Source organism: Ambystoma mexicanum, chromosome 13, assembly GCF_040938575.1.
Source record: "Ambystoma mexicanum isolate Mex_15411 chromosome 13, UKY_AmexF1_1, whole genome shotgun sequence".
NCBI lineage: Eukaryota > Metazoa > Chordata > Amphibia > Caudata > Ambystomatidae > Ambystoma > Ambystoma mexicanum.
In genome coordinates this window covers 552181883-552208576 of record NC_090938.1, presented here as the reverse complement: position 1 = coordinate 552208576, position 26694 = coordinate 552181883, and the positions used below count along the sequence as shown (strand labels likewise).

The window sequence follows — 26694 nt, the reverse complement described above, 5'->3', positions numbered from 1 at the left end:
ATACCACCAAACCCCCCCCCCTCCCGAACACGGCCGAAACAAGACAAAAAAGAACAATGCAATCTCAAGTTTTTCCAACGGTTTGTCATTCCCAGGGTATTAACAGGTGCCTGTCAGTAAATCACTTTTCAGCATGGGGCACCCATCAGGTATCTCCCCCTAGCAGGGTATTTAGCTTCATAAACTTTCAGGAGCCAGGCACTTTACGTCTGTTGGGCACCTATAGGTGCCATCTCCTGGCCACCTTTGCAGTTTCCCATCCTCCGGAATGGCCCCTGCTTCCCCCGTAGATTCTCTCGTTACCCTCTGGATATCCTCTTCGGTGACTAGTTTGTAGTCATATCCGTCTACTTCAAAGGGATGGAAAAGGAGAACCCCCATCTGTACCAGATTCCTTTCTCGTTCAACCACTTTGTGAGGGGGGCACACAGCCACCTCTTCGCCAGGGTAGTTAAGTCCTGGAAGACTGTGATTTTGGCATTACCCTGAGTCACCGAGCCCACTGATCTCACCTTCTCTAGGATCTTCAACTTAGGGTAGTTATGAAAGTGAGCTAACACTGACCCCGGGCCCATGGATGCCCCACCTGCTCTGTGCACCCTATCGATTATCGGCTTGCCAATACTCTCATCCCCAAAGAGGAGCTTTGCAACCCCATGGGTGGGCCTGCGCAAGTCTCCCTCGGTCTCTCCCTCCTTCTCAGGAAGGCCAAAAAATCTTAAGTTGTGCCATTTCTCCCATTTTTCAATATCGTCCATTTTGAGGGAGATATCAGCTTCTCTGCTTTCCAGCGCAGCTACCCGCATGTCCATTTGGGTTTCCAACATGTCGAGGGAGGTCTGGTTGTTTTCCACTGTCTGTAGCCTCACGCCCATCTGATCTATTCCCACGTTGATCTTGTCCAGTTCCCCACCCCCCCACGTCAGTTCTCATTCCCCTCCGCCATATTTTGCGTGGGCCCGGGGCTCAGGTTCTCGGCTCAAATCGCCCCAGTGTGGTTCTCCAGTCCATGGGGGTGGGGGGCTACTTTGCTTTCCAACGCAGGTGCCCTCCACTCTGTGTTACAGTTCCTCTGGGTTCAGGGGGTCCACTCCTGCTGGCCTAGTCCAGTCTCCGTCCAGTACTCCTGGTAGGTCTACCCCCACTGTATCTTCACTCAGCCATCTGCCAGGGGCAGCCCAGGTCCACCAGACCCCCCCTACTGTATTGTCTCGGCGGGGACCCTGTCCCAGGAAGAGGCACCTCCAAGACACTGGGGTGCTCACATTTGGGCCTTGACACTATCCCATATATACCAACTGGCCACCTTCGTCGAAGGCCAGCCCACAACCAGTTCTCTAGCACACTTCAGCAGCAGCGACTCCGAAGGGGGTTGATGGTCTTCTGTGCGTGGGTTCGGAGCCTCAGCGCTCCTCCAACCTGCTCCTCACCTGGTCCGCTATATCCGCTATATCGGGCTGGTACACTGCCCTTGCCAGTGAGCCTCACACCCCTGCTACTGGTCCACTTCCTCAGTCCCTGCGTCCTCTATTGGCAGGAACTGCACTCTATTTGTCTGTACCAGTGGGGGTTTGGGGGGTGGTGGCACCACGGCACTCAGCCCCCCTTTCACCTCCCCAATTCCCTCGGGGTCTGGTACTCACCCTGGGGTTCTGGGCCTCAGCACATCTCCGACTCAAACCCCACCAGGTCTGCTACACTGGTACGGGCACACGCCCTTGCACATGGCACTCAGCCCACCTTTCACCTCCCAATCTCCTCTGGGTCCGGTACTCACCCTGGGGTTCTGGGCCTCAGCGCTCCTCCGGCTCAAACCCCACCAGGTCTGCTACACTGGGCGGGCACACAACCCTAGCCGGTGCCAGGGGGCCTCACACCCCTGCCGTTGCTACTCGTCTCCAGTTTCTGAGGCCCTCTGTTCTCCGGATCTGCGTGCTGCCCCTCTGTTCTGGTGGGCGGGGGAGGGAGGGTGCACCACGGCACTCAGCACACCTTTCACCTCCCTCACTGCTAGTGGGCCTGGTGTTCGCCCTGGGGGGGTCCTCCCCCATTGGTGGGGGGCATCCACGGGTGCCCACACACCACCTCGAGACTCCTTATCTGTGCTCTGCCATCTCACCTCTCTCAATCCCGAGGCCGTCCTCAGTGACTGGGCTCTGCTCCTCGATCCGTTACAACTATGGTTGCGCTGGGCCAATTCGTCCCAGGGTTCGTCCTGTTATGCCTGGTGGTTGAAGTCACCATTCGCTCTCTGCTTAGGGTGCAAGGAGGTCCAGGAGTGGGGGCTCAATCCACTAAAGGACCCGTTAGCTCGGGAAACGCGCATTCAGGCGTCCGTCATCTACGTGTCCCCTGGTGGCTTCCTTTTTCTGATTATTGACATACCTACACATTGTTTAGCTTTAGTTGTGAGGACAAGGATAGGTTTTGGAAACAGATCGACTTAAGTTGAACTCTTTGACTCAGACTTTCACTTAGTTATATTCAGGTAGGGAAATCCCAGTTTAGCATAGGGAAAGTTAGGCCTTCTACCTTCATGACTTTTGCTTTAATAAACCATTTTGTTTTTGAACTTTGAGTCTGCTGTCTATATCTTGCTTCATGATGCTTTCACAGTGCTAAAAGCAATCTTTTCTCTATCAGTGGATTCTAAAGGGACCTGCCAATAACCTTAAACCAAGCCCATGGTGGGGATAAATTGGGCCTAGGCTTTCTATTAATTTGTCGATTCTTGGTATAAGATAACTGTCAACGTCAGAGATAGAGTTTAGCGTCTAAAGGTCTGTGCGAATCTCCATGAGTGATCAGACTTTGCTACTAGAATGATAGTGGAAGATCAGGTACTTCTGGGTGGTTCTATTAGCCCGGGTTTCAGCAGCTTTTCTATTTATTCCGCTATAACCGGTCTTCAAATCTTGGGGATCCGATAGGGCTTCAGTTTGACAAGTTGCCCAGGAGGTGTTCTAATGGAATGGAAGACATTTTTAACCATTTCTGGTTCCTCTGAAAAGATTTCAGGAAACTGTCCCCGTAAATCCGGGAGATTGGCCTGCTGTTTCCCCTAAGACTATTGGGTATTACATTGTTTTTTCCCCCCATCCTCCACCACAAGCATAGCCAAATTTCAATAGGGTCTGTTATCCAAGGTTTTAGCAGGTTGATCCGATAGTGAATGCCAAATATGGTGTTTCCAGACATGAAAGGGCAGGAAGATCAACGAACAAGATGACCAAAGGATAGAGCTTGAGCCTCAAGTTATGGACATTTTCAATAAATGGTAATCAAAACAGCATTTTGTGAGATTAAAAAAAAGGGCACGCAAGTGCACCGAAAAAGAATAGAATTCGGTTTACTACCACAAGCCTGTCCTAGGAACACATAAAAGGTAACAAACCTGTTACTAGTGAAAAATAAAAAGGGATAGTCCTGCAGCACTGAACTGTAAGGTGATGTGTGCTATATTAAATAACACAGAAATATAATGAAGAGGACAGAGTCCTCCTGTATTATTAAATATCGGAGGTGACAAGTGTTCCCAAAATTGGTAAGTCGAGCAAGAGAAGTAAAGCAAAAAGGCTTTACTTGCTTCCAAATTTCAGGACAGGTTTTAATTCATAGCAAATAGCTAGAATATCCATTGACGTCAATGGAAGGAATTTTGCAAAAATACATCTTTCCTAACGCCCTCAAATCACAAGTTCTGGAGTTTATCAGTCTTTTGCCAGACATCGCTCTTTGATGTTCTTGCTGATAGAACTACCTAACTAGTCGAGGGCAATTTCCATCAGACCTACCCATCGGACCTACCCAGCATAGTCAATAGTGAGTAATTATGGGAGTCTTAGTCCAAAATATCTGGAATGCTGCAGGTTGTACAGCCTTGAATTAGCCTATTTTGACCCCTGAATCTTAATAGAGCGATTCATGAATGGCATCAATGGGTTGCAAAATGTGTTGTACTGATTAATATTCCTAAACAATTAGCAGAAAAATAAGTTTCTAAATGGTGAATCCTCCTACAATGATGTCATTACAGGGTAATATTTGTCCTTCTCCACTAGCTTGACCTCACTGCATGGGAAGAACAAGTTACTTACCAACTGTAACGTTCTTTCGACTGGATGTTCCTCCCACGTATTCCTCATTTTATGATAATTCGTTACCTCCAGCTTCGCTGCTTTGGAAAGAAAAATTCTCGGCAGAGGGTGCTGTGCTCGAGGTCGTGGCGTCGATTGTCCCTCGACGGTCTCCGTACCGTGTCGACGCCACTGATGGTATAAGTAGCTCGAGCCGTGCACGTTGCTCCAGTTCTGTTTTTCCGATGAACACATATCGGAGGAACACCCAGGCGTGCCTCATGACTGATGCACACTTCGTGAGAGGAAAGTGTAAGAAAACGTAAACTGTACTGCGGGGTAGGATGGGAGGGTCGATGAGGAATACGTGGGAGGAACATCCAGTCGAAAGAACGTTACAGTTGGTAAGTAACTTGTTCTTTGAATGGATTGTGTCCTCCCACGTATTCCTTATTTTATGATAGACTCCCATAGCAGTAGTAATTTTGGAGGTGGGAGTATTAGTTTTCAGTTTTCATGGACAGAATGCAGAACTGCCTTGGCAAATAAACCCTCATTAGAGGAGGCAGTATCCAAACAATAATGTTTTACAAAAGTGTGTATTGTTTTCCAAGTAGCAGCTGCACAAACATCTGCTGCCGGGACTCCCCTCTTTAGAGCCATAGAAGTAGCCATACCCCTTGTAGAATGGGCATGAAGCCCATCTGCTGGGTCTTTTCCTGCTAACCTGTAGCATTCAGTTATGGCTATGATGATCCAGCGGGATATGGTCCGTTTTGTTACAGATAATCCTAGTTTATGACCAGTATAACCCACAAATAGTTGGTCATCTTGCCTCAATTTAGCAATTCTTGAGATATAGAAAGTAAGAGCCCTCTTGGGATCTAGTCTGTGCAATCTCTCCTCTTCTTTGCCCAGATGAGGAGGAGCATAAAAAGTTGGTAATATTATCTTTTGCGACAAATGGAAGTCTGAAACTACCTTTGGTAAAAAGGAAGGTTTAACTTACTTTATCCTTATAAAAAGTAGTAAATGGCGGTTTGCATGAGAGAGCCTGAAGTTCGCTAACCCTGCGGGCTGATGACAAGGCCACAAGAAGTACAGTTTTTAATGTTAAGAGCCTCAGTGGGCAGGAGTGCATAGGCTCAAAAGGTATACAAGTCAATAATTTTAGTACTAGATTTAAGTCCCAGGTTGGGACATGAAAAGGTACTGGGGTGTATACATTAGTAAGCCCCTTTAAGAATTGAATGATCAATGGAATTTTGAAATATGAAACCTCTTCTGAGGTGCGCTTGAAAATAGACAGTGCAGCAAGGTATCCTTTAATTGTCCCTATCTGGAGCCCCAGATTGGCTAGATGCAGTAGGAAAGAAAGCACCATTGGGGTGCCACACTGAAAAGGGTCCACATCCTTATCTTTGCACCAGTTACTGAACTTGTTCCAGCGACATCGGTATAAAGATTTTGTTGCTGGCCTTCTGGCCGAAAGCAAGATCTCCATTACGTCATCCGGAAGATCCAGATCCTTGTATCTCAACCTCTCAGAAACCATGCGTGAAGGTTGAGTGTCTTGACATCTGGATGGAGAACCCGACCTTCCTCTTGTGAGAGAAGATCCTCTCTTTGCGGAAGACGTATTGGAGGGCAGATGGACATGTCTAGAAGGTCCGGGTACCAGGTTCTCCTGGCCCAATCCGGGGCAATTAGGATCATGGTTTTGCTGAACTTTCTCAACCTCCTGATTACTTGAGGAATCACGGGGACTGGGGGAAACGCGTACAGCAGTGGAAACTTCCACTCCACTACGAATGCGTCTCCCAGAGCTCCTCTTTGAGGAAATTCCCTTGAGCAGTACTGATCGCACTTCCGGTTGGTCGCGGTGGCGAACAGATCCACTTGAGGGGTTCCCCAAAGGGCGAAGATATCTTTAAGGACTTCCTGAGCTAGCTCCCACTCGTGGGAGACTGTGCTCTGCCTGCTCAGAGCGACGGCCGCCGTGTTTTGCTCTCCGGCTAGGTGAATTGCCGATCGAGAGATTCCTTCTCGTATTGCCCAGAACCAGAGCTGCATTGCTTCTCTGCACAGTGGTAGTGACCCTACTCCTCCTCTCTTGTTGAGGTAGTACATGGCCACTGTGTTGTCCGTCATTATCAGGACATTCTTTCCCTGTACAGAAGGCAGAAAGGCCTTCAGCGCTAGTCTGATTGCCCTCAGCTCCAATAGGTTGATGTGTAGTTTGGACTCCGATGGAGACCAACGACCGCTGATTGTCAGATCGTTGGTGTGTGCTCCCCACCCCGTGAGTGAGGCGTCCGTCACTACTGTTATCTCCGGCCATGGTTGCCAAAAGGATTCTCCCTTGAGAATGTTGTCGTTGCAAGCCCACCATAGTAGATCCTGAGCAACTGCGCTCGGGACTTGCAGAAGATCCGACATATTCCCTGAGAACTGGGACCACTGAGTTCTGAGTGCCCATTGAAGGGATCTCATTCTCAACCTGGCCTCTGGTACTAGGAAAATGTAGGATGCCATGAGGCCGAGCAACCTGAGAACATCGAAGGCCGGTAGATGTTGGGCATTCTGAAACTTCGTTACCATCTGCTGGATGTGGAGAGCTCTCACTTCAGGAGGCAAGGCTTTTCCCGATGAAGTGTCCAAGACAGCTCCGATAAACTGGAGTTTCTGTGTCGGTATCATGTGGGACTTCTTGAAATTGAGGGAGAAGCCCAGTTTGTGGAGGAAGTGGCAGGTGATCGAAAGATGTTCCTGAGCTTGTTCTGGAGAACTTGCTCTGATCAACCAGTCGTTCAGGTAGGAATATATGTGAATACCTCCTCTCCTAAGACTTGCTGCCACAACCGCCAACAGTTTAGTGAAAACCCTCAGGGCGGAGGTCAACCCGAATGGCAGAACTCGAAACTGATAATGAGAATTGCCAATCGCGAACCTCAGGTACTTTCTGTGCCCTGGATGGATTGGCACATGAAAGTAAGCATCCTGAAGGTCCAATGATGCCAACCAGTCTTGGAGTTGTAGAGCCTGGAGGATCTGAGAAAGGGTCACCATCTTGAACTTGTCCTTCCTGAGGAACTTGTTCAAGTTTCTTAAGTCCAAGATGGGTCTCAATCCTCTGTCCTTTTTTGGGATGAGAAAGTATGGGGAGTACCAACCCCTGTTCCTCTCCGCTACAGGTACCTGTTCTATGGCACCTTTCTCTAGCAGGGTTACAATTTCCTGCAACAGGAGCGGGTCTGGAATTTTTACGGAGTTGGCTCCCGGTGGATGATTCTGAGGCCTTTTTAGAATGGGGAGACAGTAACCTTGAGCTACTGTTTCCAGTGCCCAAACATCTGAGGTAATGCCTCGCCATTCCTTCAGATGTTGAGAGATCCTTCCTCCCACTGGTGTCTTGTGGAGCAAGGTCTCAGAGAGATTTGGAGGCGGCTGCAGGAGTGGCTGAGGGCAAAGATGCCGCTCCTGAGGCTGATTTCGCACCTCTTCCTCGTCCACCACGAAGATTTTTCTGCCTCTTTGAGAAGCCTGTCCTCTTCCTCTACCAAATGAGGAGTAGTAGCGAAAAGAACGACCTCTCCAGGAAGATGATCCTGAATAGGTTTTCTGAGGCTGGCGCATGTAGATTTAGCTGCCGCTTTCGAGGTCTGGAGTTTTTCTAGGCTTTCGTCAGCCTTACTGCCAAATAGCCTCGAGCCATCAAAGGGCATGTTAAGGAGTCTGGATTGCACATCCTGTGCAAACCCCGACTTCCTCAACCACGCAAATCTGCGCAACACAGTGCTTGTAGCCATGGATCTGCTGATGCTATCAGCAGTATCCAGTCCATACTGGAGACATTCCCCCATTGCCTCCTTTCCGTCTTTGACTATATTCAGGAAGCCTTCCCTTTCCTCGCCTTCCGGAATATGCTCAGCCGCCGCCGAAATACAGTCCCACAGGGTATGGGTAAACCTGGCCAGGGTACAGGTGACATTTGTCGATTTCAGGGCCATGCTACCTGAAGTGAAAACTTTACGGGCCCAGGCATCAACTTTCTTGTCCTCTCTATCCGGAGGGATAGTGGGATATGCAGTTTGTTTTGCTGTGGATGCAGCCTGAATAACCAGACTTTCTGGAGTCGGATGCCTGTTTAAATATTCAGGATCTGTACCAGCTGGTCTGTATTTCTTTGGGAAATTACTATTTGTAGCAGCAATGCTATCAGGATTTTCCCAATTTTTTTCTACTGTTCTCTGAAGAGCCCTATGAAAGGGGAGAACAGAGTCTTTTTGGGGACCTTTGACAATTATATCTGTCATGTCGTCCTGTTCAAACACGGGTGAAGTGTTACCCCAACCCATGTATTCTACTACCCTGTTCATAAGACCTCTGTACCCTGAGTCTGCATGTTCTGCAGGGTCAGGTTTGGCTAATTCTAACTCTGGCGGGTGTCAATTCCACTAGCAGAGTGTAGAGTATCACTCAGGTCTCTCATTCTAGATTCCTGATCAATGAGTTCCTCAGGAACTTGTCTTGTGCCATATGAAACTCCGAAGGGAGTGACTTCGTCTTCCTCCAAGCCAGATTCCTCATAAATTGAGGACATAGCTTTAAAAAAGTCTGTTCTGGGCAACGGAGTAAATCTCCTTTCTTCCTCAACAATTTCCTTCGAAGGAATAGAAAAATCCTTCGAGGTTGTCGACGGGAACTTCGAAGACTTTGAAGAAGACTTCGATACAGGTGTCGAAGACGCTCTTGGCTTCGATGCTGAAGTAGTCGACGCTGATGGCGTCGATGAAGCCGTCGTAGCCTTCGATGACTTGAGCTTTTTATGAGGCACCGGAGATGTGCTCGACTCTCGAGGAGTCTTCGACTCACGAGGAGCCTTCAATGACTTGGCGTCGACTCGAGTATCTTCGATACTACTGGCTTTTACCAAGGTAGTTCTCGACTTCTATTTGTCGTCCAATGGAGCGACCTTACAGGAATGGCTCTTCCGAGGTTCTTTCGAGGGGGTCGAGGCCGCATTCTCAAAAACCTCCATCATCTTTTTACGGAATTCCTCCCATTTTCTGGGGGAATCCGATTTTGTCAGACATCGAATTTCTTCGGTCGACTCAGAAGATGATGACAATGAGGGAGATCTATGTCTCCTCTTCAGTTTTGTTGACAAGGAAGAAGAGTAAGATCTCTTGGAGTGTCTATGTCGATCCGATTCTTTCGAATCGGTCGCTTTCTTATGCTTTTTGGACACAGCCTTCTTAGAGGCTTCCCTCCCCACCGACAGTTTACCTCTCCTCTCACGAAGGGCCTTCTCGGTCATGGACTGACAGGAACCACAGTCGTCGGCTCGTTGACTAGAACCGAGACACCAGAGACAAACTCAGTGAGGATCAGTGATCGACATTTTCGATCCACAATCGATACACTTCTTGAACCCAGTTTTGGGTGTCGAAGGAGTCGAAGAAGATGACATTTTCACAAAGAAAATCTCGGAGCGCACCGTTCACAATACCAAAGCGATCGAAAAAACGGAACTGGAGCAACGGGCGCGGCTCGAGCTACTTATACCATCAGTGACGTCGACACGGTACGGAGACCGTCGAGGGACAATCAACGCCACGACCTCGAGCACAGCGCCCTCTGCCGAGAAAAATGTTTTCCGGAGCAACGAAGCTGGAGATAACGAATTATCATAAGATGAGGAATACGTGGGAGGACACAATCCATTCGAATGAGTCTTTCTCTGCCTCTCCAGGTCTACATTGGTGTAGAGGGGGAAGAAGGTGGACAGTAGAGGGTGGTGAAGGCAGGTGCCATGACTCAAAGTACATTTCTTTGGCCCAGGTTGTCAATGTGTTCTGGATGTCTTCTTGTACACCTCCCCTATCTGCTACTCCACAAGGGCAGTGCATGAAGTAGGACATGGATGCCAAGGGGGCATGCACCACATACAATTGTAGCTAGGTCCATTCCACCTCAGGGTTCATGTATCATCCTTGTATATCAGATGTCATTTGGAAAACCTCAGTGTACACTTCATTCCCACAATTAGTTTCCATATACAATTGTATATATAGTGGCTGCTTGTGCTACCATTCTTTCTGGAAAGTATTACAAAGTTTTCTCTCAGCCTTGTGTTTAGGGAGTGAGACTGACTGACCCACTGCTATAGTCAATTATGCAAGATGCACAGACAATAACCCCACTATGAACCGGAATGACAAGCCTGGTGCAGCAAGAAAAGCAAAACATGTAAACAAAACCGAAAAACACCAAACAGCCACTGCCTTGGACCTTGCCCAACCAGTGTACTTGGCCCACTTACTTCCAATCACCATTCAATTTAATATTGCTGTGGTGAAATTAGGACAATATGGCGCCAGTAGAGGCAGCTGGAGAATGTTGCAGTTTAGATTACTTTAACATTTTTCAAAACCAATTCCCAAGTACAGTACTAACATCTATTGCTGGTGCAGTGTCGGACACAGCCACAGTTTGAGTTTACAATAGCACAGTAGACTAGGTTTGCAAGCCTAAGATGATGACACTTGGTTTCACTGTGAAAGCGCATGATCTGCGGATCAGTGGCTCAACTGCTGAGCTCAAGTAGTTCTCTCAAAGCACACCCCTGCCCCAAGAGTTTGCATGACTATTTGCCTTTCAAAGCAGAGTACCCTCCAATGTGCAATGTAATTATGTTGTGTTCCAGCTCCGGTCACTGCAGGAGTCCCCACCAATGAGCTTTTGGTTTGTGAGAGGGATACATCATTAACAGACAGCAGTTCTTGTACTGTGATATTTCAACGTTTTTGTTTAGCTACAGCTAAGAGATCTACATGCTCATGGCAAAGGAATAGTCTCCAGGCTAGAGAAAGAAAGCAGTTCCTAGCATAAACCTTTTAGTTAACATGCACCCACTCTATTCACAGAGGTACATGAGCTGGAATATAATACAGTAGATTGTAATGTAATTGCTGTAGAAGACGTTCCTCCTTCTACAAGAGGTTTGTAAGCGGGCTTCCACCCATTCAGGGGAAACCAATGCACAAATCAACTATTTTTAAACATGCATTTAAAAGAAAAATGTCAGTGAAAGGCATGAGGTTTCGAGATGTAGCAGGATTAGCTACTTGCCAAAATCACTGAACTCTAATGGACGCGGTCAAAAGTAACACAAAAACGTTTTCTAAATTTGCTTTGTATAGGGAAATATACACTTAATTATGGTACACTTCTAATCATGTTGTTAGAGAAGGTTCCATCCAATGACTTCCAAAACGTTCTTACCCAGTCAACAATGAGGATTTTGTTGATATTCAGTTTCTGCTGGAGAAGTTTGGCAGTGATGGCTACAGAGTTAAAGAAACAGAAACCCCTGAAAACAAAAAGAGACTGTTAGTTTCCAAAGCTGATGAGGATTTCATTATTTCTCTTGCCGTGCAAGACACACTCAGACCTGTTTTGTGACGTTCGCTGTGAATTACAGAGTGAGCAACTTTCAATCACTGTTACAACAGTAAGCGGCATGCAGAAGATGCAGACTTTAGCAGTGAAAGATTTCGTTTAGAACCTGTATCTAAATTAGTGCAAATATTCATAACTCAAACGTGTGATCTTTAGTCCCCGAAGATTGGGACTAAATATATTTCCTGCAGTTCACACACTTTATCATGACTGTACGATTAATCTCCAGCTCACCCAGTTTAGGGAGCTTGACAATTCACACTACAAGCAATATAGCTACAAGCTAGGGATCCTTTAAAATGTTAATATCACTACTCAGGTGTGAAGAATATCCACTTTTGGATGCTTTTACCTCATTTTGTAAGAAGATCCCCTGTATTTTGGCTGACTTCTCTATGGTCCGACCTATGTGCAAATGAGCTTTTTAAACATCACTTATCTCTAACTTATGTTATATGTCCTGGTAGTCGCCATGACTCCTAGGGAAGGGGCATGTTTTTACTCACTTTTCATGTCCCAGGGTAAGTCTGGTCACTGAGACAGTGTGTTGTGCATGCTGGTGGCAGCGTTTTACTTTTTGCACGATTACACTTGTGTCACAGTTTTCTACCGTGACGTAACCTTTTGTCTTTTTACAGAAGACAAAATAGGTAACCTGCTTGTTTTATGCCCTAGACACCATACCACCGGCTTTGTTTGTAGTCATCCATTTCGGCAACAGAAAGGACCATATTTGGTCATTAACCTTTGTCAGCTCTGGGCTGAACCAAAAAGTGAATGAAATCCAGTTTAGGCTGGACAGGTGCATGTCAGACACCTTAATCCACATCCATGTGTGTGATGGAACAAATGGAAGTTAGATGGCAGATAGGAAAGATTTTCTTTGTGCCGCTTTCCTCCCATAGACTTTTATTGGACACTTTCTTTTGTTGCTTTGTTTTAACTGATGACCTGACTATTTGGAGGCAAGTACAGTTCTCTGCTTTAAGTCGGGCTCATTTTTATTGGGTAAGTGATCAGTCCATAAGACTTATTGAGAGGCTGTGTCTCTCTTTATGGATTTCTTGTATTTTTACAACTGCATACATCACTCTAAAGTTAAGTGCAGTTAGGATGCTTTGTATCTTTATAACCTTTTAATTTGTGGCTTTTTGGTTACAATTACAATATGTTCAGGATGGGCTGGTGGCATCGGATATTTTCGTACTGTGTTGTGAACATTTTAGTAATGCACTTCTGCAATTACCACAAATGATTGCAAAGAGTAGCTAACACTCTAAAATGGCTGTGCAATGAAATGTTCACCTGCCCTTTGGCCATATTGTTCTTCGGCCTTTTTCGTGCCTTCTCAGGTCTGGAATTACCATATATGGAATACCCTTTGCGGGCTAAAAGTTTGGTCTGTGTGTGTGTGGCTGGGCATCCAGATCCAGGTGCATGAAAGTCTGTTGCTGGGCAAATTGTGTGGTGTGGCGGGCCGGAAGAAGGAGCCTGACACACTAAGGACATTCTAGATTAGTTTTAATGAAATTATGAGAAAGAAGCCAATCTTTCCCTATTGCTAGTGGGAATAACCTACCCATCTAAAGTAAGTAAAGGTCCTCGTCAGATGTCAGGAAGTACAAAGTAAAAATGTCCTCTGTCAAAACTAACTACCTGGTCCTACAACTATATAGAACTAAATTAAATAGGCAAAGAGAATGTCTTTTCGTCCCCTGGTCTTCTCTTCTGATAGTCTCTTTATATACAGGTTTCACTTTGGTACAGATATTTCTTAACATAATCTCCTTTGATAGTCCCTGTTATTAACTCTTGTAGTTCTTTCAAAATACTCTTGGTTTCGTGCTTTGTGTAGTCCTCTACTTAGAATATCTCACCTTCAAACTGTTGCTCACACTTGTATCATCACTTATAGACCCCTAACAGTCTGTTAATTCAGGCTTTCCTAAATTGGGGTTTTCTTGATCCTTTAGGCTTTCCTTGTCAAGGATTCCGCTCTTCTCTTATCTTTTTATCTTGCTAGTTTTAATTCCCTTCTCTCGTTATGTGTTTCTAGGTTGGAGTTTCTCCAGTCCTCAACTCAGAAGCAATAGTCGTTTTCACTTCCTCCCAGGGTTTTTGCTTCCAGTCTCAGTTGGCTCCCCACCTGTGATGGGTAAATGCCTCTTTTATACACACTTTTCTTGTTAACCGTTTCTTCAATGATATCTCGTCCTCAGGACTAGGCAGAGTTTCTCTCTTCATATGATACCGGTCTTACCCGACCAGGTTATTTGTTATTTTCTTTCTCTGGTTTTTAGCAGTTCCAATTACACAGTCTTATATTTACTCTTTTGTCCTTAGGACTGGGAGGCATTTCTGTACACATATAATGGTCCCCCGGAAGCCTCACGCTTCTCCCAGTCCCCCCGATATCTCTCATGATGCATAGAAAGGTTGAAGGGTTCTGCTTTCGCTCAGGTACGGTTTCTCTCTCTTCTCGCTTGTCTGTTTCCCATTTCCTCATCAGGTTCCTGCCATACACAGGTAATCGGAAGCTATTCACACTTCCTGCCACGGATATTTCAGCGTTGCTATTTGGGCATCCTGCCCACCACTATGTAACCACAGTCATGCCACCACCAAGTACATAGTTCCCTCCTCGTAATTCTTTCTTCATGGCTATACACACCTGCCCTCCGGCGTCTAGCACTGGCCTTCTGCATCTCATTCAAAGTCGCAGGCTCCGTAACCTGCCTTTGTTTGAAAATGATCTGTGCTGGAAATACAAACAAGCAAGAGGTACTTTAAGTCATCAGATCTGGTTCTGTCCCAAGACTAAGGTATTCTGGGAGGGAGTTTGTGAGAGATTAGGTTTGGTGTTGAGCTGCACCATTCCAATGGTTGCGTCTCTCTTAGTACTGGGCGATGTATCATTGAGGATGTTGACTTTAGAAAGAAAATGTGGTTCCTTAGGGCCTGTATGATTGCGAAAAAGATGATCCTTAGGGCTTGGAAGTCACCCAGCTCTTTCTGCATCGATGAGTGGGTGGATGAGCTGGTTACGATCTCCACCTATGAAAAGGCAATTTTCAAATTGAAAGGAGAGACTGAAAAGTTTATGGACATATGGGGGATCTTTCTCAATGTGTATGGTTAAAGTCTCACGGTGACTCAATATGCTGGTGTGTTTTGTCCAAATTCACTATTACCCTGAAATGTATTGATTTGCTCTTATGCTAGCCAAGATCAATAAACACGTGGGGATGTGTTTATTGATTATTCATAAATTGCACTACCAAATGATAGTTAGATATTCTTCTGTTTCTTTCTCTTCTGGTCTCTTTTCAATTTTCTCTCCTACTTTTTCTTCTTATTTATGTTGTGTTATGCATTATGAGATGATTTTTTCTTTTTCTTCTCTTTTGGACTCAAGAATTTGCCAGTGGCTATCCACGATTGGATTGGTTTTTGGCCCGTTTCCTGTTGCATCTCACCGTTTCCTACCAGGATCTTCCACTTGGGCTGCTGTCTAGGTGGGATCAGATTAGGACATCCCGAGTGTGGCCTCATCCATTGTCCCCTGTCACAGATGGCCTCAAGTATACACCAACTCCCAAATATGGTTAATGGGATTTTATTTAGATCCTGAATAGGGCCTAACAGCTGCCCCTCTTTCTCTCCAGTCTTCCCGGGTCTCCCTCCACCCTAGCCCCAGACTTCCATAGAACCCAAGGTGGTTACTAGAGATTGGTAACCCATTCTGTCTACAGTCTGGCTGGCTGATGGCGACAGCCTAGAGACAACCACCTTATCTGTATTACTCCCTCAGGGGTCTTCTAAGTGAAACCTAACCTTGAATCCCTCAAGCAGAATGATATCAAGAAGTGGTGCCTTCCAATCACCCAGGTCTCAATCGATTGTCGTCCCTCAGTCTCTTATTCCTCACCCTGATGTTCTAGCCTTCCACTCCCTGTCGTGTACACTCCTCCTTTTCTTCCATTTCTCTACCTCCCTCTGTCCTTGCAATGCTATTCCACTTCACTGCCCTCCTCAACACTCCTCACAACTCTTTCTCTCTCCAGTCACCCTCCTTTCACTCTTTCAGTCACTCTTCTCACTCAAATTATTCATCATAAAAACACACTCACACAGAAGTACCACTTTCTCTCACCAACCAATACCATAACTTGCACACACTCTTGGCTATTCCCTTCTACGTTCCTCTGCCTGGTCTCTTTGTCTGCCTGCTCCTCCCTTGAACTCATATGAACATCCACAGGCCTCCTGGCCTTTCTAAGAATCTTTATTCTCCTCTTCCCCCCTTCCCATTGACCATAAAGCTGAGCTGGTACCCCGGGACAGCCGCTGCCTTGTTGTTTCCCATGAGCTGTGTTACATGAATAAGAAAACAAAGCTCACTTTAAGCCCTGCCCCTTTTGTGAATGTGCGTCCTCCAGTATCTGGCAATGGTGGCCCGTTCTGTGCAGTCTATTTTATTTTTTTATTATTTTTTTTTTTTTGTAGCTTGATTTACAAACCTTTTAAAACAATATCTCTCTCGTTACAGTTTCTTGATTTTAAATTCTCAAGTGGCAGTTTCGTTATGATCCTTTAGGATTTCGTCTAAGAAGTCAATGACTCGACAAGTCAGCATCACATTGTTTCCACCAAGAATACGAAACCACCAGTCTTCCATATTCGAGTTTTCTGGTGCATATTTTCCAAGATGAGTTGATCTTTGGCGCTTTAAGTCCACGCATTCAATTGTAAGGTGTTTGATGGATTCAACTTCGCCCTTACAAAATCTGCATAGGTTGTCGATCGTGTCATTGGGTGTGTCCTGAATAGCAGTTCTTTTGTCCTCAAAGCGTTTAGACGCAATTTCATAAAGGAGTCTCGGTGGTGTCTTGATGGAAATTGTTTAAGGTACCTGGGTAGCAAATCAAGACAATTTGCAACTGGGCCCAAGTATAGTGCAGAGTCCAAGTTGTTATAATGTTCTAGGTTTAAGATCCATTGCCATTGTTTTATTTTCTTTTTTGCATTTTGCGGATGATTTATTAACATGTCCAAAGATGTATCTGCATGAGACAAGATCTCAACGAGTTTTAGTTGCCATTCATTTATCAGGGAATTCGAGCATTTTTTGTCACAATTTTGGAAAATTTCGTACGCCGGTTCCGGGGAACTTAGCTTCATTTTCCTAAGTAGGGACAATGATTTCCATAGAACAGTTCCTTGGAGGGGGTTTAATGCGAAAGTCTATTTCAGAGTTTGTTTTCACTGTGAGCTGAATGTCTTGTCTGCCAGTCCACTGGAAATAACTTTTTGTTTGCCACCACAGCCCCTCTCGCCTGTGGATTGCCTCTGCCGCTCTTCACCTCAAGGTCTTCTGGATGGAGGAGTCCTACAAAATAAGAGAGAAAACACTAGCCAGCATCGTAGAAAGTAGGGTGATTGCAAATGGTACTCTGTGCATTTAACCAGGCACACGTGAAGGGGACTCGGACCCTCCGAAATCCTGCACCCAGTCTCTGGGATAGAAACCGTCTCTGGCAAACACCCTGGTAGGCCTTCTGTGCCAGCAAATATCTCTGACAATGCTATCCACTGAGCATTACCTAGTGACTCCTCCTGGACGTGAAGTGTGTGCATTTCAAACAAGTGATACGCGTGGTAAGGCTTCTGCCGCCAGCGTTTATGAGCTTTGTTTTCTAAACTGTTTTTAGCCGCTGTTTCCTTAAGTTTGGCTGCTGTCCAAACCAGCGCTTGACTGGGGGCTGCATTCTTTCACGCACACCATTTGCTGGTGCTATCATTTCATTTGTGTAACTTTATTTGTTTTGTGTTACAATTGTTTCCTTGTACTACTGAGCTGCATTTACTACAGCGGAGCTAGACGGTGCCTGGCTCTGTAGTGAAGCTCGCGCTTGGCTGCTAGTCCTGTTTTTATTTCTTACAGCCACGCATTTCTCTACCTAGTCCCTTCTTTGATTCCAGGCTCTCACAGGGGGACTCGTCTGGTACTACCATGTGTGTATAGAAGGCAATCCCTCGCCGACAGCAGAGTGGTCGGGTGCAGCGGAAAGAGCTTGTCGCCCCGACGTTGTGCCTAAGGTAAGCCTGTCTGGGCCCGTCCGGACTTCGGCTGACCAGGATGGTCCTTTCATCTTTCCCCCGGTAAGTTACACTCGTCAAGCCCTCTTGGAGCTTGCCCCAGCTCATACTGTGCTCCCTACTGAATTCCTCTCTTCATACTCAAGCATAAACAATGATTATAACTTGGAGAAATGTGCATATAGTGCTCGTCTGATGAATACTCTCTCCAGTGGCACATGCAACCTCTATATATGAACTTCTGGAAACTCAGTCTCCAGACGTTTTGTGCCTTACGGAGACCTGGCTCACTGACAGCTCAACCCCCATCTTCTCTGAGGCCCTTCATGAAGGCTATACACTTCAACACTTTGACAGGGCCACCCCCTATCATGGCGGGGGAATTGCGTTTGTATTTAAGCCATAACAATTATTCCTCTGTTACACAATTTAACGCTATTGATGCTTCATATTCTATCCATCTCTTACTTGTTTATTGGCATCCTGGCCCACATTCAGCCTACTTGAATACATTTCTGGAATGAGTTGCCTTACTTCATTAGGTTTTCTAATTTGATTTTATTAGGCGACTATAACATCAGACATAGCACCCCCTTAGCTCCTGCCCTGCTGCATTTTATTGACTCTTTTATTGATCTCGGTCTCCAACAAACTGTATTGGAAGCCGCCCATAGACTTGGTGGCATCCTAGATCTTATTTTTGCGACAGAGGCCTCCATTATGGTGTTGCTAGTCAGGCCTGTTCTATGGTCTAATCGCTACCTTGTTCCTTTTCAGATTTTTTATCCTGGCCCAACCCCTAAAGCTAGTCCATCTACTGTTATGAAACGTAACTGGCGGAATTTCAATTTAGGTCACATTGTTTCATACATTAATGCTGCCTGTTATAATACACCAATTTTAGATTTAGGTGCATTTTCTACAATCTTGCATAAGGCCGTTGATCGAGTAGCTCCTCTAAAGAATACCCAGATGAGAAAACGTCAGCCAGCTCCTTGGTTTTCCCAAGAACTGAAACTCGACCGGTTTGAAGGACAGACAGGCTGAGCGCAAATGGCGTATGACTTGTACCTCCGGGGAGAAAATGGTGTTTCAACATATCACCCATCAAAATCATGTAGCAATTCGGACTGCAAAACATGCTTTTTTTACTCATAAGGTTGATTCTGCACTTAACTAGTCCAAAGACGTATTCTCAGTTGTTAAATCTTTGTGCTTGGTGTCAAATCTACCCAAGGCCTCATTGACTTTATCTCTCAGAGTTTCTTTGAGACTAAGATTGTTGACATCCGCAATCTTATTACAGCAACTGCTTCCAACAGGATCTATAGCAATGCCCGAGTCATTAGCTAGCTCTGTATGGTCACACTTCCCTGTTTTTTCCTCGGAAGATGTCTCCGGAGCAGTTAGCAGACTGAAGTCGGCTTCTCCCTCGGATCTTATCCCCCTCATTGTTCTTAAGGATATTTGACCTGATATCATTCCCTGCCTCACAACAGCAGTTAATCACTCCTGCCAGCAGGGCTTTATTCCTAAAGCACTTAAACCGGCTACTGTAATCCCGTTTTTGAAAAAGCCCTCACTTTATGCCACCATCTTAGTTAACTATCGCCCTATCTCACGCTTTCCGGTTCTGATAAAAATATTAGAATGTCTCGTTCCGCCACTTTTATCTTTGTTCCTTTAGTCAGTCTTTGAAATTCTTTAATTCTTTTCAGTCTGGTTTTCGGCCAGGTCGAGGGACCGAGAGTGTCCTGGTGTCGGTAGTTGACGATCTTACCATGTTGGTTACTTGACCTTTCTGCAGCTTTTGATACTGACCACGCCACCCTGGTGTCCCGCATGGAGTTTGCCTGCCTATCTGGCCCTGTCCTGCCCTGGTTCTCCTCTTTAATTGCGGATGGGTTTTAAGCTCTTTCACTCCCCCCATTTAATTCCTCTTCCCATACACTGTTCTGTGGTGTTCCCCAAGGCTTTGCCTTGTCCCTGATGTTGTTTAACATCCATGTTCAGCCACTGATGGGCCTCATCCACTCACATGGTCTCCGTTGCTATTCCTATGCCGACGACAACCAGATCTTAGTCCGTTTAGACCTGGACCATGCTGAGGTGTCGGATCAGCTGTGTGACTGCCTGGTGGCCTTGGATGGGCAGAAACTGTCTCAAGCTCAACAGGGACAAAACAGAGGTCTTGGTGGTGGGATCTCCAACTGATACTGCTCTTTGGTCTGCCGCTCGAGGGCCGACTGCTTTGGGTGTTGTTCCTACTCCTGTGTCTGTGGTAAAAAATCTTGGAGTATATCGGTCTGTTTCACTGTCTATGTCGGCTCAAGTCAGTGCTGTTTGCAAAACTGGCCATTTTCTTTTAGCAGTACTTCGAGGAATTTTACCTTTTCTTCCGGTCCATCTGCATCTGCTGGTGGTAGCCTCTGCTGTACTTAGTCTTATTGACTATTGTAAAGCCTTGTTCCTGGCTCACCCTATGGGGCTAGTTCGCAGGCTGCAGCTCCTTCAGAATCATGCGGCTAGGGTGGCTACATCTACCCACTACCGTGTCCATATTACTCCAATACCTTACGCTCTCCAGTGGCTCCCTGTGACTAAGAGGATTGACTTCACAGCCCTCTGCCTGGTTCACAGAGCAGTGTATGGTCAAGGTGCTGACTACCTCTGCGAAAAATTACCACCTTATATACTGGGTCACATCCTTCGTACCAGTAATGCTCTTCTGCCGACGGGTCCGAAGTTCCACTTCTCTAGGATAGGTGGTCGGGCTTTCTCCGTTGCAGTGGCTAAATTATGGAATGACTACCTGTCGCTCTTAGACGCACTGAACATTCGTCTCTTTTAGGCTGTTGCTACTAATTAGTCTGTCCCTGTGCTATCCTTGCGCCACGATGCCCTTGGACGACCCTGCGCGTTAGAAATACTAATAACATAAGTGCTTGTTACAAATCGGTATATCTGGAGTGCCCCACCTTTGAAAAATATGTTTGAGTGCCTTTGTACTCAGCTTCCACTCATGTCCCTGCTGTAGACACCTACTGAGGTTGTATGCTAGACAATTCTATCTCCTGGGGTATGCTGGCTTTGAAGTCAAATCCCTGGTTTCATGCGCCAGTGCAGGTAATTTCTGATACTTTTGATATTTTTAAGGAGGCCCTCCTCCCCCTTCACTGTTTGTTTAAACTGAACACTGATATGGTATTGTCTCCCTTTAGGAGAACTCTTATCTTTGAGCAGTGTTTGTAAACAGAGTAGTGCTCTGTGAAGTGGCATGAGTAGGTTGAGGTGTAAAATTCTCCTGATGAATACAACTGTCTTGGGATTTGAGCGCATGCAGGCAATCCCCACCCTAACACGGAGGATTTTGCCATGATGGGTACTTGCACTGGGAGGCTTTAGAACGGTTGTCCTATCAACATGTTAGTTGAGTTTCATCCTTGCAGAGACTGGATGACCACTTTTGATACCACCACTAGATTTTGACGTTGCTTGTGACCACTGAGCAGCTCCTGCAGTTTCTTATGCGCCATCTAGCAGGGGACAATAGGCAAATAGACAATGCCAATATTCCTCTCAGTTTCTTGACTTTCCTCACTGTACATTTTGCGCTCTCCATAAAGGAGAAAAATCGCCTGTAATGCTTCAACTCTTGCTTTTGATGGATAGGAGACAACAATCAGTTTGTTTCTGCTCACATTTGGGGATGTTTATTGAGAAGCCTAATCGGTGGAGCAGCACATCTTGTGTGCTGGTAGCTATGCTTGACACTGTTCCTGTTCACCGTTTCTATAAGTATGGGTAGACGTAAATGCCTATTAAAATCAATTTTCAGAATGAGCCATGGGGGAGGGCTCTGAGAAGCCACCCTAGTTAGTGAACAGGTTTGAAATCGAGGTCTAGCCAAACTCAACCACGGTAGGTTATGTGATGAATCCTATGGAATCATCACTGAACACCAGCCAGATATCTCCTCCCATGTGGCCGGCAGCTGCTAAACACATGTGTACAGGTGCGTTATAAATGACATATCACACCTCATCCTGGGGGTGATATTATAAGGGAGGATCACATGGGAGTAGACTGCTGTCGGAGGAAGGTGGTGACTCCATCAGGAGCGACAAGGGTTTTCTTCCCTTCCAAAAGAAGAAACCCCCATCATTTCTAAACTCTTAATGACTAGTTATCACTATGCAAATCCCTCCCATTGTAAAACCCCAACCTCCACCCCATCTGCAAAACATTTTGAGCAAAATACCATCCACGCCTCATATAAACATAATACACACATAACATCTCTGGTCTCTGATGTTTTTGTGCAATCATAAATCTTAAACAAAATCACCTTAGAAGTCATAAATCCTATGAACTGCAACTCTCAGAAACCCTCAAGTACTGAGACGAGGAAGAGGGAGGGGTTAATGTGGATCAAAGGAAACACTAAGCTGAACATGCAGGCTAGTTGTGTTGAGATCCAAGTGTGTGGGACATTTAAAAATGGTGTCCGCATTGAAGGAAAGAAGAGAAGCATAACTGAAAAAGGAAGTGGGACCGAGGGAGAAGGCAGCAGCACGGAAACTGACCGTGCTGGAGAAGGCAGATGCTTTCAGACTGCTGCTCCCAAACAGAATCCATGGGCGTGGCACGAGGCCACAGAAGAGACAGCAGGCACCATGGGAGAACCGCTGGGGAGCCGGCAGCAACAGCAAAGCTACCGGGAGCGTGGTTGTGTCCAGAAGCAGCAGGCTTACAGGCGGGTGAACGTAGAGCTGGCAGGGGAGTTGAGAGAGAGTGAAAACTTCACAGCTGCAACGTGCCACGGGTCAGGAATTCTTACCAGACACTGGTGAGTCTGCACAGCAATGTTGGGGATCCCAGGGCGTACAGACAGGCATGTGAGCCATTAAGAACTTATTTTGAATACCGACCATGTATAATACAAAGACAGAATTTGCCCACATCCTCATGTATGAGATGTCAATATGTGGAAGGTTGGAGCAAGTGTTACCAAAAGCAGATGAATACTGCTGGAGAAGTTACAAGGCCGAACTTGAACAAGTCTCCATATGTGAGATATCAATGTGGGGAAAGTTGGAACAAGTAGAACCTCATGCCAAAAAAGTGTAGACAGTGAAGGAGTACCAATGTGCTATCCTTAAAGACAGTGTGAATATTAAAAGAAGCCCTGGTGAATGAAGCACATCAGGCAGTGAGAAATTTAGGGAGAAGATAACTGGCAGAGAAGCATACCAGGCAATCTGCAAGCCCCAGAGGGGAGATTCCTGGCATGGCAATACACAGAGTAATAAGACATTCTGGGAAAGAAACCTGGCACAAGAGTATACCAGATATGTAAGAACAGGATTAAAAGAAGTCCTGGCAGTCCAAGCACCAGGCGAGTTGAAGATAAATAAGGACGTTGACATTGTAGGAAGATACCTGGCAAGATCTAAGCCTACTAAAGAATTTCTGGAAGGGGAGTATAGCAGGGCTAATATGGTGTGGGACATATTGTTTGTACAGAATCTTCCTGAGTCATGTATAAGGAACAAAAGAAGTGGTTGTTTGAAAATGACATGTTTGCCATCCTACCCGAGATATCCAGGGGAAGGGAACCACCCTCTGGATACAAGAATTGTTTTTGTTGGATTGAGATACTTGTTTTTGAACACTTTTGTACCAAACCTACATCAAGTACACATCTCTTACAGGGTTCATTTTTCTTTTCTTTTTTTTATTGTTACAGTGGAAAATCAACCTTTCAATGAAAGCAATTTCTAGTGCATGTAATTACATTGTGTTTTCTTACAAGACATTAAAATAAAATGAATAGAACATACATATCATTCAACTGATTCAAAGCGAAGATGGTATCATACCATAATCAATAATCTGGCACCAAGTTCTGCATACGCGAGTTTTGAAGAAAATAAAAATAAATGAAAAGTATAATAAGAAAAATAAGGGCTTCTCAAAAACCATAATTATCAATTTCTACAGTTGATACAGTGAACGTTTCCAGAGTCCCCACATTTAATTCGCACTCTTCAAGATTAAGATGGATTCTAAAATGTGCTATTGCAACTTGCAACATCGGTAAGGTGGTGTGAAAGAGCTTCTTCCAAAGTTCTTGCACAGTTAATAATTGTCAATGTTCAAAGTAGGGCTTAAAGAATAAGACACGTCTAGTTATCAAAACTGCATTCAGTGAGTAAATGTTGTAATGTCTCTTTGTGATCTTGGTTGCAGCAAAAACGACAGTAGTTCTCCGATTCTAAGATTTGCTTACGCCGAACTTAGATTTGCTTGGTTTTGATTAAATTCAAGCAGTATCGTAGAATTACATGCCTACGTTTCGGATTCGGAAACTTGAGTATGTATGGCTCGGTGTAGCGGAACTTCTTCTCAATAAATGGATAATCTTTAAAGACATGATAAGTTTTAGACTGGTCGATCGTTCTTCTCCAATCTAATCACCAAAGTTTGTACTTGGCTTGGGTCGGATTTGACATGAGGAGATCTACTTTAATTTCTGCTGCATCCATTACAGTGATCACATGAGATCTCCATTTTCGTGGAAACGGAGATATATGCTCACTTCTGAACAATTGTTCAGAAGTGAGCATATACTTGGAAGTTTGGTAAAAGAGTAGTTCTGAATTAGAGGCCATGCAAAGCTTTCTGTATAAATTCAAGACTTTCCAAGAGTACATTGGAAATAAGGATGGGAGACCCAATTCAAATCTTAGTACACACATAGGTTGACATTTTGGGAGGCCTAAGACTCTTTTCCAATACTGGCCCTCTATCTTTGTCCAGAACTGTTTTAGTAGGTTTAGTTTCAGCTCCGAATAACACAATTGCTGTAGCTTTTTGTAAATAAAAAGTGAGAATTGTAGAGCAGGAGAATTTATCGTAGTTTCCTTGTATTATAAGAGCCTGTGAAGTGCCGTTCAAATTTTGGCTTATAGATCATTTAGGTAGGGTTGATCTGCAACATTATTATTTGCATTGATTCATAAATATTTGTATTGATCTATTACTTCTAGATCACTTCCGTCCAACCACCATTTGTGATTACAGGCCTTTCTTTGCTTCTTCGAATGACAGCATAGGACTTTTTTAATTTTCGACATTGATTTCAAGGAAGTATGCGGTAGCATATCTCTCTAGTGAAGACAAACGTTTTTGGAGACCAATAGGTGTCTTTAATATAAGTCCTCTGCGTACAGAAGCCAGGCAATTGGGGAATCTCCAAGTAGCGGAGGATCAGATGTAATGGTCGAAAAGATATTCCCCATGTCAGCTATGAAAAAGTTAAATATGGTTGAGGCCAGAACGCATCCCTGCTTTAGCCCACGGAAGGTAAATATAGGAGCTGAAAGTTTCCCTTCCTTTGTTAATCTGACATGACTAGAAGTGTCTACATGCAATTGGGCAATTAAGGTTAACAAAGTCGGCGGGCAAGTAGCAGACGATAGTTTGTGGAGCATTAAGGCTCTGCTTACTGAGTCAAAAGCAGATTTGAAATCTACATATGCCATGTAGCTAGAATGTTGAGAATGCTCAGAGGAGCAAACAACAGGGTATAGCAAAGCCGCGGCAGCAAGGGAGATCAGCTGACCGAGAGCGGTTGCAACGCGTAGGACTGAAAGGGAGGCGTGGCTAAGTAGCGCTACGTGTACTCGAATGGAAAAAGACTAGACCGTCGAGTGCATGTAGCTGCTGAGCGTGACAGGACTCGGGAAGTCCAAAAACATACTCGGGCCACAGACGCCAGCCGGGAACGCGTCGCGTGACAGTATGCCCCCCACCAAGTCGCAACCCTCCCGGTTTACCAGGATGCAACTGATGGTACTTCGTAAGAAGGACCGGGGCATGGATGTGCGACAAGGGCTCCCAGGAGTCTTCCGCATGAGAAAATCCTTTCCAATGCGCCAGGTATTCCAGGCGCCCTTTACGGTACCTAGAATCCAGCAGTTGGGAAACCTCATACTCCGGGGTATCAGGGGACTGTGAGAGAATCAGTAAAGTTTTAGCCGTGCAAGATGGTTCGGTGCTTTTTAGAAGAGAGGCATGAAACACGGGGTGAATCCACCTTAGAATGTGAGGCAATTTCAATCGAAAAGCCACCGGATTGATTTTAGCAGTGATAGGATAGGGCCCAATGAACCTAGGAGACAGCTTAGATGAGTGAGTCCATCTTGGAAGGTATTTGGTAGAAAGCCATACCTTCGAACACACCTTCCAATCAGGGATAATCTGCCGATGTCGGTCGGCCTGACTTTTATAGGCCTTAAGACTATCCATCAGGTTTACCTTTGCCTTTTCTTGGGTGTCGTTTATCCGGGACAGTACTTCTTCTACTGCCGGTAGTGCAGGTTGATAAGAAGTGAGAGGAATGATCGCCCGGGGATGAAACCCATATGAACAAAAAAAAGGAGACATCCCAGTTGCCGAATGGCTGGCATTGTTATAGGCGAATTCCGCCGTAGGCAACAGATCCACGCAGTTATCCTGCTCCAAGCTAGTGTAGCTACGTAGGTACTGTTCCAGCGTGGCATTTAAACGCTCTGTCTGGCCATTAGTGTGAGGATGATAGCCAGACAATAATGCCCGCTGGATGGTAAGAGCGGTGCAAAGTGATTTCCAAAATTTGGACACGTACTGGCTTCCCCGGTCAGACACAATCTTGTCCGGAAGGCCGTGGAGCCTAAAAATATCCTTAATGAAAACCAATGCCATGCCATCTGCTGTCGGGAGGCCAGGGAGCGGAGAGAAGTAAGCCAACATGGTGAAAGTATCCACAGTTACCATTATACAGGTGCACCCTTGAGAGGGGGGCAAATCCACAATGAAATCAGTGGAGATACTACTCGACGGGCGATCAGGGATGGTATCCTGTTGCAACAATCTGATGGGTCTTTTTGTGCTGTATTTACTTTGACAACAGACTCCGCAAGTCTGAACATACTGTTTGACGTCTTCAGGTAAACCAGGCCAATAGAAGGCTCTTCTCACCAAATCCAGGGTACTGGCTTGCCCTCCATGG

The 26694-nt window shown here is 45.5% G+C and overlaps 1 protein-coding gene across 10 annotated transcripts in view; it reads right to left on the bottom strand.

Annotated features, from left to right (window-relative positions):
• HDAC5 (histone deacetylase 5) overlaps positions 1–26694 on the bottom strand; it is a 2156790-nt gene that overhangs the window by 317320 nt on the left and 1812776 nt on the right. For all 10 annotated transcript variants that reach the window (XM_069634322.1, XM_069634324.1, XM_069634323.1 and 7 more), the window contains one exon: positions 11364–11451. In XM_069634322.1, coding sequence (XP_069490423.1) covers positions 11364–11451 — 88 coding nt within the window. The remainder of the gene's footprint in view (positions 1–11363; positions 11452–26694) is intronic.